Source organism: Marmota flaviventris, chromosome 2, assembly GCF_047511675.1.
Source record: "Marmota flaviventris isolate mMarFla1 chromosome 2, mMarFla1.hap1, whole genome shotgun sequence".
NCBI lineage: Eukaryota > Metazoa > Chordata > Mammalia > Rodentia > Sciuridae > Marmota > Marmota flaviventris.
In genome coordinates, this window is record NC_092499.1 from 108,500,112 (window position 1) to 108,512,649 (window position 12,538).

The 12,538-nt window shown below is 35.1% G+C and overlaps 1 protein-coding gene across 2 annotated transcripts in view; it reads right to left on the reverse strand.

Moving 5' to 3' along the window:
• Positions 1 to 12,538, reverse strand: part of Vps13c (vacuolar protein sorting 13 homolog C) — a 196,215-nt gene that overhangs the window by 138,190 nt on the left and 45,487 nt on the right. For both annotated transcript variants that reach the window (XM_027925076.3, XM_027925084.2), the window contains exons 12-16: positions 11,732 to 11,838; positions 10,829 to 11,000; positions 9,564 to 9,626; positions 8,467 to 8,593; positions 7,853 to 7,947 (exon numbers count right to left, since the gene is read on the reverse strand). In XM_027925076.3, coding sequence (XP_027780877.2) covers positions 7,853 to 7,947; positions 8,467 to 8,593; positions 9,564 to 9,626; positions 10,829 to 11,000; positions 11,732 to 11,838 — 564 coding nt within the window. The remainder of the gene's footprint in view (positions 1 to 7,852; positions 7,948 to 8,466; positions 8,594 to 9,563; positions 9,627 to 10,828; positions 11,001 to 11,731; positions 11,839 to 12,538) is intronic.

Sequence of the window (12,538 nt, forward strand, 5' to 3'; positions counted from 1 at the left end):
GAACGGACACATCAGAGAAGAAGAAATACAATCAATCAACAAACATATGAAGAAATGTTCAACATCTCTAGCAAGTAGAGAAATGCAAATCAAAACTACATTGAGGCTGGACACAGTGGCACATGCCTATAATCCCAGCAGCTCAGGAAGCTGAGCCGGAAAAGCACGAGTTAAAAGCTAGCCTCAGCAAAGCGAGGCCCTAAGCAACTCAGCGAGATGCTATCTCTAAATAAAATACAACAGAGGTTTGGGGATGTGGCTCAGTGGTCAAGTGACCCTGAGTTCAATCCCTGGTACCCCTCCCCCCCAAAAAAATACACTGAGATTGCATCTCACTCTGGTCAGAATAACAATCTTCAAAAATAAATGGGGGAGATCTAAGATGGCAGCGGGTAGCAAGTTAGCACCCCCGTGACCTGCGCGGCTGCGCTACCAGTGAGCAAGTTCGGAACAGCTGGATGCTGTCTTGTCAGGAATATTCAGCGAAGCTGGGCTACAATGAAACCTAAGGGAAGAGTTTAAATATCTGAGGGGCAGTGATGTGGCTCTGACGCGAGTGAATCTGAGCCAACCCGTGCGCGGAGGTTCTGGCCACAGCTGGAGGTGAGTGAGCATTGCTGAGACCTGCCACCAGCACAGAGAAATGGAACTTCGGATCCTGTGAGAACCTGCTAACCACGCCTCCGCAGGGCACCAGACCGAGATCTGAAGTTGGGACTTAGGAGACAAAGGGCCTAGATCCACCCTCCTCCCCAACACCCCGGCAAGGAAACCTGCCGCCACCATATTAGAGAACTGATGTCATCAGCGTTTGGCGTTTCGGATCGCATCGCAGCGAATTCGGCGATAGAACAGGTGTGTGACCCTCAGCAACCCCTGCCGCCATACAGCTGGGAAAACTCAAAAAATCTCTCCCCAGCTCTCCGGGGGTGTGAATATCAGAGCCGAGGGAAATAGAAAAGGCACCTGACCTCCAACTCCCCCTCCCACCAGCAGCGAAAATCAAAACCTTTCTCGCCAGCTCTCAGGGCGTGGCTATCAGAGGAAATCCAACACAATAGGCTGCCGGTTTCCAACTCCTGCACTCCACAACCATGAGGTCTGGGTGAACAACAAACAAAGAGAGTACCCAGTCATTCAAGAGAGCAGGGCATCCAGGAAACTGCAGGCCCAGAGTGTAGCTAGAGCTGTAGAGAAGTGCCCCAGTAAGTAGGGCCTGGCTGGCAGGAGAAACCAAGGGGCTAGAGACCAGGAGCAACACTAAGCAACTGGGATTATGATAGACACCCAGCTGCAGAGGGCGAGCCGCCTCACACGGATTGTTTCCTACATCCTGATGGCAGAGACTTAGTCCAGAAAGCACAGCTCCACCTACTGGAAGAGAAGAAAATAGAACTCTAACAGTGCATTTTTTGTTAATTTTAATTTTTATTTTTTTCTTTATCTTTTTTCTTTTTCTTTTTTTCTCTTTCTCTGTCTTGATTTCTTCCTTCCCTTTCCCCTACCTTTCCTCCCAAGCATTACTACTTCTATTATGTGTAATTTACTAAATGCAAATAGGTGAATATTCTGAGGCTGTCTATAGTGCTCCTAAGTCCTTAGCTACCCCCAAATACTCCTGTATATTCTCCTGTGAATATCCCCCTTCATGAGACAAATCCTCCAAAGAAGGTAAGATATACTAACCCCCATACCATCACATCTTCCAACCTAAACATAAAGTTCTAAGACCAAACCTCAGTTCTCTATATGCCATCAGAATCGGTATGACTTTTATGAAACTAATGAATTTACTTTAAATTACAATTAAACCCAACATCTCTAGACATTGTCTCCCATCACAAAGGAGAGATCTCGGAGCTATACAAAACCAAAACAAATTTATAGGAGAAAATAATAACACAGCAGTCAAACAGAGCTGGAAAGAAACGCGAGAATCATGAAAAAACAATGAAGAAAAGGAACACAAACAATGCAGGACAGCTTAAATTTACAGGAGATGCTAGATGCATCTTTATCATCAGATAAGAATTCAAGACATACTTGATTCAGATGGTATGGAATCTTAAAGAGGACATTAGACAGCAAATGCAAACAATAAAAGATCACTTTGACAATGAATTACATAAACAAATTCAAGAAGCAAAAGAACAACTCTACAGGGAGATAGAGGTTACAAAAAAATCAAACAGAAATCCTAGAAATGATGGAAATTATAAACCAAATTTAAAAATTCAAATGAGAGTATCACCAGTAGAGTAGACCAAGTAGAAGTCAGAACATCAGACAATGAAGACAAAATACATCATCTCAAAAAGAGTCTAATCAACTCAGAAAGGCTGGTAAGAAACCGTGAACAAAACATCAAGAGATATGGGATATCATAAAAAAAACAAACTTAAGAGTCATTGGGATAGAGGAAGGTATAGAGGTCCAAACCAAAGTAATGAGCAATCTATTAAATGAAATAATTTTATAAAACGTTCCAGACATGAAAAATGAAACGAAGTCCAAATCCTAGAAGCCTACAGGACGCCGAATGTACAAAACCACAAGAGACCCACACCAAAACACATTATTATGAAGATATCCAATATACAGAACAAGGAGAGAATATTAAAGGCTACAAGAGAAAGGAGGTAAACCAATTAGGGGTAAACCAATTAGATTAATGGCTGATTTTTCATCACAGACACTGAAAGCGAGAAGATCCTGGAACAACGTATTTCAAATGCTGAAAGATATTGGGTGCCAACCAAGAATATTGTATCCAGCAAAATTGAGCTTCAGGTTTGACAATGAAATAAAAACCTTCCACGATAAACAAAAGGTAAAAAAATTTGCAGCCAGAAAACCAGCACTGCAAAGCATTTTGGGCAAAACACTACACGAAGAGGAAATGAAAAACAACAACCAAAACCAACAGTGGGAAGTACCTCAGTAAATGGGCGGGGGGGGGGGGGGGACTAATTAAAGAGGAAAAACAAATCTAATTAAAAAATAATAAATAAATAGATAAACAAACATGACTGGAAGTACAAAATATATCAATAGTAACCCTAAACGTTAATGGCTTAACCTCACCATAAGCGACATAGGCTAGTAACCTGGATTAAAAAAACAGATCCAATAATATGCTGCCTTCAGGCGACTCATCTGATAGGAAAAGACATACACAGGCTGAAGGTGAAAGGTTGGGAAAAATCATACCACTCACATGGACCTCGGAAGCAAGCAGGGGTGGCCATACTCATATCAAATAAAACTGACTTCAAGCCTAAGTTAACCAAAAGGGATAAAGAAGGACACTATATACTGTTAAAGGGAACCATTCACCAAAAAGACATAACAATCATCAATATATATGCCCCAAACAATGGTGCTGCTATATTCATAAAACAAACTCTCCTCAAGTTCGAGACAAATAGACCACAACACAATAATTATCTCTAACCACTAGACAGATCTTCCAAACAAAAGTTGAATAAAGAAACTATAGAACTCAACAACACAATTAATAACCTAGATTTAACTGACATATATAGAATATATCAACCATCATCCAGCAGATATACTTTTTTCTCAGCAGCACATGGATCCTTCTCAAAAATAGACCATATATTATGCCATAGGGCAACTCTTAGAAATTATAAAGGAATAAAGATAATACCATGCATCTCATCCAATAATAATGGAATGAAACTGGAAATCAACGATAAAAGAAGGAAGAAAAAATCCTACATCACTTGGAGAATGAACAATATGTTACTAAATGATCAATGGGTTACAGAAGACATCAAGGAGGAAATTAAAAAATTCTTAGAGATAAATGAAAACACAGACACAACATATCGGAATCTACAGGACACAATGAAAGCAGTCCTAAGAGGAAAATTCATTGCTTGGAGTTCATTCCTCAAAAAAAAAGAAAAAAACCAACAAATAAATTATCTCACACTTCATCTCAAAGCCCTAGAAAAAGAAGAGCAAAACAACAGCAAATGCAGTAGTAAGCAAGAAATAATTAAAATCAGAGCTGAAATCAATGAAATCAAAATAAAAGAAACAATTGAAAAAATTGACAAAACTAAAAGTTGGTTCTTTGAAAAAATAAATAAGATCGACAGACCCTTAGCCATGCTAACGAAGAGAAGAAGACAGAAAACTCAAATTACTAGCATACGGGATGAAAAAGGCAATATCACAACAGACACTATAGAAATATAGAAGATAATTAGAAATTATTTTGAAATCTTATACTCCAATAAAATAGAAAACAGTGAAGGCATCTATAAATTTCTTAAGTCATATGATCTGCCCAGATTGAGAAAGGAGGATATGCACAACCTAAACAGAACAATGTCAATTGAGGAAATAGAAGAAGCCATCAAAAGACTACCAACCAAGAAAAGCCCAGGACCCGATGGGTATACAGCAGACTTTTACAAAACCTTTAAAGAAGAACTAATACCAATACTTTTCAAGCTATTTCAGGAAATAGAAAAAGAGGGAGTACTTCCAAATTCATTCTACAAGGCTAACATCACCCTGATTCCTAAACCAGACAAAGACACTTGAAAGAAAGAAAACTACAGACCAATATTTCTAATGAACATAGATGCAAAAATCCTCAATAAAATTCTGGCAAATCAGATACAAAAACATACCAAAAAGATTGTGCACCATGATCAAGTAGGATTCATCCCTGGTTTAATATATGGAAATCAATAAATGTAATTCACCACATCAATAGACTTAAAGATAAGAACCAAATGATCATCTCGATAGACGCAGAAAAAGCATTCAACAAAATACAGCATCCCTTTATGTTCAAAACACTCGAAAAACTAAGGATAACAGAAATTTACCTCAACATTGTAAAAGCTATTCATACTAAGCCTCAGGCTAGCATCATTCTAAACGGAGAAAAATTGAAGGCATTCCCTCTAAAATCTGGAACAAGACAGGGATGCCCTCTCTCACCACTTCTATTCAATATAGTTCTCGAAACACTGGCCAGAACAATTCGACAGATGAAAGAAATTAAAGGCATAAAGATAGGAAAAGAAGAACTTAAATTAGCACTATTTGCGGAAAACATGATTCTATACCTAGAAGACCCAAAAGGGTCTACAAAAAAACTACTAGAATTAATAAATGAATTCAGCAAAGTGGCAGGATATAAAATCAACACACATAAATCAAAGGCATTCCTGTATATCAGTGACAAATACTCTGAAATGGAAATGAGGACAACCACCCCATTCACAATATCCTCAAAAAAATTAAAATACTTGGTAATCAACCTAACAAAAGAAGTGAAACACCTATACAATGAAAACTACAGAACCCTAAAGAGAGAAATAGAAGAAGACCTTAAAAGATGGAAAGATATACTTTGTTCATGGATAGGCAGAATTAATATCATTAAAATGGCCATATTACCAAAGTACTCTATAGGTTTAATGCAATGCCAATCAAAATCCCAATGGCATTCCTCGCAGAAATAGAAAAAGCAATCATGAAATTCATATGGAAAAATAAAATACCCAGAATAGCTAAAACAATTCTAAGCAGGAAGAGTGAAACAGGTGGTATAGAGATACCAAATTTTAAACTATACTACAGAGCAATAGTAACAAAAACAGCATGGTACTGGTACCAAAACAGGCAGGTAGACCAATGGTACAGAATAGAGGACACAGAGACCAATCCACAAAATTACAACTACCTTATATTAGACAAAGGTGCTAAAAGCATGCAATGGAGAAAGGATAGCATCTTCAACAAATGGTGCTGGGAGAAGTGGAAATCCATATGCAACAAAATGAAATTGAATCCCTTTATCTCACCATGCACAAAAGTTAACTCAAAATGGATCAAGGAGCTAGGAATCAAACCAGAGACTCTGCGTCTAATAGAAGAAAAAGTTGGCCCTAATCTCCATCTCGTGGGGTCAGGCTCCAAATTCCTTAATAGGACACCTATAGCACAAGAGTTAAAATCAAGAATCAACAAATGGGACATATTCAAACTAAAAAGTTTTCTCTCAGCAAGAGAAATAATAAGTGAGGTAAATAGGGAGCCTACATCCTGGGAACAAATTTTTACCCCTCACACTTCAGACAGAGTTCTAATCTCCAGAGTATACAAAGAACTCAAAAAGTTAAACAACTTTAAAACAAATAACCCAATCAACAAATGGGCCAAGGATCTGAATAGACACTTCTCAGAGGAGGATATACAATCAATCAACAATTACATGAAAAAATGCTCACCATCTCTAGCAATCAGAGAAATGCAAATTAAAACCACTCTAGATGCCATCTCATTCCAGTAAGAATGGCAGCCCTTATGAAGTCAAACAACAACAAGTGCTGGCGAGGATGTGGGGAAAAAGATACACTTGTATATTGCTGGTGGGACTGCAAATTGGTACAGCCAATTTGGAAAGCAGTATGGAGATTCCTTGGAAAGCTGGGAATGGAACCACCATTTGACCCAGCTATTTCCCTTCTCAGATTATACCCAAAAGATCTAAAAAGAGCATACTACAGGGACACAGCTACATCAATGTTCATAGCAGCACCATTCACAATAGCTAGACTGTGGAACCAACCTAGATGCCCTTCAATAGATAAATGGATTAAAAAAAAATGTGGCATTTATACACAATGGAATATTACTCAGCACTAAAAAATAACAAGATCATGGCATTTGCAGGGAAATGGATGGCATTAGAGCAGATTATACTAAGTGAAGTTAGCCAATCCCTAAAAAACAAATGCCAAATGTCTTCTCTGATGTAAGGGGGGATGACTCAAAACAGAGTAGGGAGGAAGAGCATGAGAAGAAGATTACCACTAAACAGGGAAGAGAGGTGGGAGGGAATGGGAGGGAGAAGGGGAATTGCACGGAAGATGGAAGGAGACCCTCATTGTTATACAAAATACATATATGATGGTGTGAGGGGGAAGAAAAAAAAGAGAGAGAAATGTGTCACAGTACATTGGGTAGAGAGAGGTGATGGGAGGGGGAGGGAGGGGGGATGGGGAGGGCAGCAGAATACAACAGACACTAGTATTGCTGTATGTATATACGTGGCTGTATAACCAATGTGATCCTGCAATCTGTACACATGGAAAAATGAGAATTCATACCCCTTTTGAATCAAATGTATGATATGTCAAGATCATTGTATTGTCTTGAGCAACTAAATTTTTTAAATAAATAAATAAATAAAAAATAAATAAATGGGGGGATGATCTCACAACAACAAAGCCAGACACAAAAGAATACATATTTTATGAGGCCCTTCACAGAAAGATAAAAATGTTCAAAGTAAAATCACAGTGTTTATAGTAGAAAACAAAAAGACATCAAAGACGCAGTTACCATAAAAATCATGATAACCGTTATTGTTGAAGAAGCAATGATGGGAAGATGTAGGGGTGTCTATGATGGTGGCAATTTTGTAAATCTTGACACTAATAGTAATTACATACCTTTTCCCTTTCTAATCAATCAAATAAGCAGGAGAACATTCTGACTTTGAATATGCTGTATCTACATATGTTATATATCACAATAAAAAAATTTGAAAGACTCAGTTTAACACTATAGAAAGGCATTTTTATCAGATTATTCTCCCATTCACAATAGCAACTAAATCTAAAATTGAAGAGAGAATTTTAATTGATAAGACCTGACCTGAAGAATTTAACAATTAAAGTAGAAATTAATAATGACATATTTTCATTAATTACTTAAAACGCCAATAAATTACATAACTCAATTCAAGGTAATATAATAAAATGAAACAAAACACCTCTTAAGACACCTAACTAATTACCTGCTTAGGTAAAGTTAAGTTGTGGGTGCTCTCACTATAACCTATAGCAGTGAAGAGTTTATCTTTTTCCTCTGGAGTCATAAGGTCATCAATAGCTACAAAGAAATGATAATAATTTAAGAAATTAATTGCTTCAGTTTTCCAGATATAATCAAGAAGTCAAACCAAACTAATAAGTGTCCTGAAATCAACAGACTCAGATGCTACAACAAAGTCAGCTAGGTAATTTCCTCTAGCATTCTACTTTGACTAATCAAAACAAAGATCCTGTATTTGTCTATTTACATTAAAAAGCAAAAAGATGCTGTTAAGAAAATTCAGTTCTCGTTTAAAGATTTTTAAATTCTCTAAGAATCTTGAAACTTATCATTAAACATTCATGTAAAAGGTAACTATGAATGCTAAATGTTGAGATCTCTAAATTTAAACATTATGTATCTAATCTGCCTTATTTGCTTGTAGTTTACTGTACAGAGCTGATCTTATTTGAAAGTATTTAAAAATAAAATTCAACGGGCTAAAGTGTAATCTGCATATTTTTTTTTTGTTGTTGTTGTTGTTTTGGTTTGGTATTTTTTACTGGATTATAACAAATTACCTGACTTGGAACTTACTTTCAGGAATTAATGATTCTTCATCTTTTTTCTTAGACTCCTTTTTGCCCCAAAACCCACTAAACCAGCCTCCACGTTTCTCGCCTGTGTCAGATTTTTTCCTTAATTTTTGTCCTGACCGAATCACCTAAAAAAAAATTAAAAATGGATTCAAGGATAAATTCCCTCTTCAGTTTCAGGTACATCAACAGTCAATTTTTTATCACAACATTAGAGTGAAACAGTCAAGAAAGTCAATTCCTTCTTAAACAATGCTCATGGGTATGATTAGGTTAATTTACAGTTCCCCCTATTAATTTCTTTTCTATACCTATTGACAGCATTTTGACAAGGCTGCACTATATTAGCAATATAGTTAAAATTTCAAGTAAAATTTTTCTAAGGTAAAATTTTTTCTCTATAAAAAGACTCAAAGGATACACAGAAAGATCTGAAGAGCAATTACCTTTTGTGTATAAAGTAATATATGTGATAATAAGCGTCTCTATTTTCTTCTGTTGATCTATATACTTTCTAACTTTTCTATGATGAGATGTATGAATATGTCATTTATTTTTAATACCAAGAAAATCCAGAAATGACATGGGACAATGTACCAATTAATAAGCAACTATGAACCATTATAAACAGATCAATTCCAATTTGGGGAAGAAAGAGAACAAAGGAAAATAAAAGAGAAGAAATAATAGGGGCAAAAGGAGAAAAGAAGAAACAAGGGAAAACAAAAGAAAAAATGAAAGAAATAGGTCATAAAAGGCAAAAATAAGTAGATATGGGAAAAAAACTTGAAAGTCTACAAGTAAAAATGTTGGCAGCAGCACTTTAAGTTGCCAGGATGAAGAGTGACTTGTATTTACTTTGTTTTTGAGGTTTTTCAAAATTTTAGTTATAAATGTTTTAAAGATTTCCCTGCTTCATATTATTGATTTTTGCCAGTACTCCCACTTAGTTTTTTCATGAGACTAAAGTATGCAAAAAAAACTTTAATCTCTATTCCCATATGCATAAATCTCAACTGCTTCCCATAAAACTTAGACTTCTTTATCCTAGGATGAAAGGAATGATATTAACATAAATCAACTAATAAAACTGATTACCTCAACTTGTGCTTGTTGCCTTGCTAAAATTATGTTAAAAACATCCAGAGTCTTCTCCAAGTCCTATAAGAGAAAGAGACAATTTCAAACAAAGAAAATACTCAACAGATGAAAAATTATTTTCTTCTTTGATTTCGAGGTTCATCTAGTCCATTATCAGTACTTGTGATGCAATGAGAGTATAAATTGGAATGTACATGAGGTTTTTAAATTTTTTAATTTATACAATAACAGAAATGAATTTTCCAAGAAAGTAAGTCCTCATTACATACAGAATTTTTCTGTGGGACCACTGCAATTCACAGATATCCAAAAATGCACATGGAAATAAGATTATTTAAGGTGATTTGTTTTACTATTAACTTTATGATTCTTCCTTCTTACTCTCCCATACTGTATATTATTTTGCAACCATTGTACTAAAGGTATCATTATAATCACAAAATTTAAGGATGCAAATTCTCCAAGTTAATAAGTAGACTAAGGGATAAAATGATTTGCAGAATTTATATGAAAGTGTGTAGGTAAAATCTAACATCTAATGGATAAACTGTATTCCCAGTGATTCATGTATTTTTCTATTGTAATTCTTACAACTCTGTAGAACAGATATTATTTCCATTTTATGTACGAGAACACTAGACTTGAGAGGGTAAGAAATTTGTGTCCATGAGCAGAACACTGGATAAATATTCAAATACTTGACTTCAATCTCATGTTTTTTTTTTCTAATATGTCATATTAGTGACTGTCAAATATCTCAGAATAATAGGAATTCAATTCATTCTTCACATTATGAATCAGAGGTAGAAACTTCTATAATCTAAATCAGATCATATTGAGCAAATTATGTACTTGGAGTGTGTTTTCTTTTAATAGGGGGTAACTAAGACAACTCCTTTTTCATGGAGAAAAGGCTATTTTTTAGTAAGACTCAGAACTCTTAGGAAAGTTACTACCATCTGACTATGGCACTTTCACTAACAAACCAGACATAACTAGCTAATAAACATATAGTTAAATAGGTTTGATAATTATCTTCTAAGTATTATAATAAAAAACAGACACATTTCCTCACACTGGTTGCAATAATTTTATTTTATTTGTTATTAGAAGGGGGGATAGTTTAAAAGAATAAATACATTTTCTTATAAAATTCTCTCTCAAAGAGATGAGTTCTGTTCTTTTTAAAATTATATACTCATTAAAATTAATATTAAAGGGTGAGTTTTAAAATAATTCTCTCTACTATATGTAAACTATACCTGAATTTGTTTCTGTATTTCTTCTGATACTTTGGTCTGGGTTAGCTTGCTTTTGTAGACACTTTTATAACTCTGAAGCAACTGCCTGTGCTTTTTTATGTTACTCCATGACCACATTCGTGTATATCTTCTTATGTGAACTTCAAGAACAGAATTAATTGCATATTTCCACCTAAAAATCAAAATTTATTAGTAGCCATTTAAAGTTTTAAGAAAGAGCAGGGAAACAGTTTCTCCCTTCTCTCTCCCCCTTATTTTTTCTCTCCCATCTTCCTACACTGTTAAAATTTTTGTTCTTCTTTACTATCTTTCAGTAAGAGCTCAGTATAACAGTGCCAGTCCTCAATAAATTCTCAAATAGATTAAATTAAAAAACCCTCCAGGAAAGCAATATGGCAAAGCAAAATCATAAAGGCACAAAATGACATATACCATGGAAAACAGTACAGTCAGGTTCTGTGGAATAACTTTTTGGTAAGCAACAGACCATATTAACCCTGGTGGTCCCACGATTGTTATCACCTAGTGACATCACAACTGATTTAGTTCATGTAAAAGTACACTCCTGATAGTCACACAACAACAAAAGTACTTAGGGTTGCATTTTTCACAATATATCCTAATGTTAAAGTACACATGACTGTATGCCAGCATGTTTATCATACTGAGTCCATGGTGATGACTAAAGATTTTTCTGAAACACTGAAAGTCCTGAATGCTAAGTTAAAATTTGGAAATCTAGGAGCAAGAATACAAGAGGATGTGTTTAGGAAAAATTAACAAAGACATCTCCTTCTATATGTTCCTTTTTAAAAGTGGCTGGACTACATGGTTTTAAAGGTCTCTTAATTTAATCCCTAACATATTTTATGTATCTCATAAAATAAACAAAATCTAACTTACCACTGTCGACTGTTGGTATGAAGTGGTAAATAAGGTTTGTATTTCCTGTAAGGGGCATTTCTAACCATATAATCCACTGACTCCAAAAGGTCAATCATACTTAAGTACTATTAAAACAAAAACAGAATTATATTTTTACATTGCACATATGAATAAAGACCAGATTTTATTCTATTTTTCAGTCTACCAAGATTCCAAAACAATGTTGCCTGGAAACTCAAAAATGCACTATATTGTCAAAAGTACACTATTATTGGAACATCTCTGTCATCCTAGCAGCTCCAGAGGCTGATGCAGGAGGATTACAAGTTCAAAGCCAGCCTCAGCATCTTAGCAAGACCCTAAGCAACTTAGAGAGACCCTGTCTCAAAATAAAAAATAAAAAAAGGGCTGGGGATGAGGCTCAGTGTGGGTGAGCACCTCTGGGTTCAGTCTCTGATATCAAAATAAAATAATACACTATATTTAATAAAATTTAAGATAATATCATTTATACACTGTAACGTAATTTTTAGACTTCACTACAAAAAAAAGTGTTGCCAATTAAACTTTCACATCACCAACAATAAGTATCCTACTTTTAGATATGTTAAAATGTAAAATATACTCAAAAATAATGAGATATTCTGCCTGTAACTGCTAATATGAAATAATATTTTTAAAATAACGTGTTTTTCCATTGGTACATCATTTCAGTAATAGCCATGTAAGAGTTGATTTTCAAAATGCTTTAGAAAACTATTGAAAAGATAAAGCTATTTAATTGCCCATCTCACCCACTAATTCAGCAATACTGTGTGGATCTGA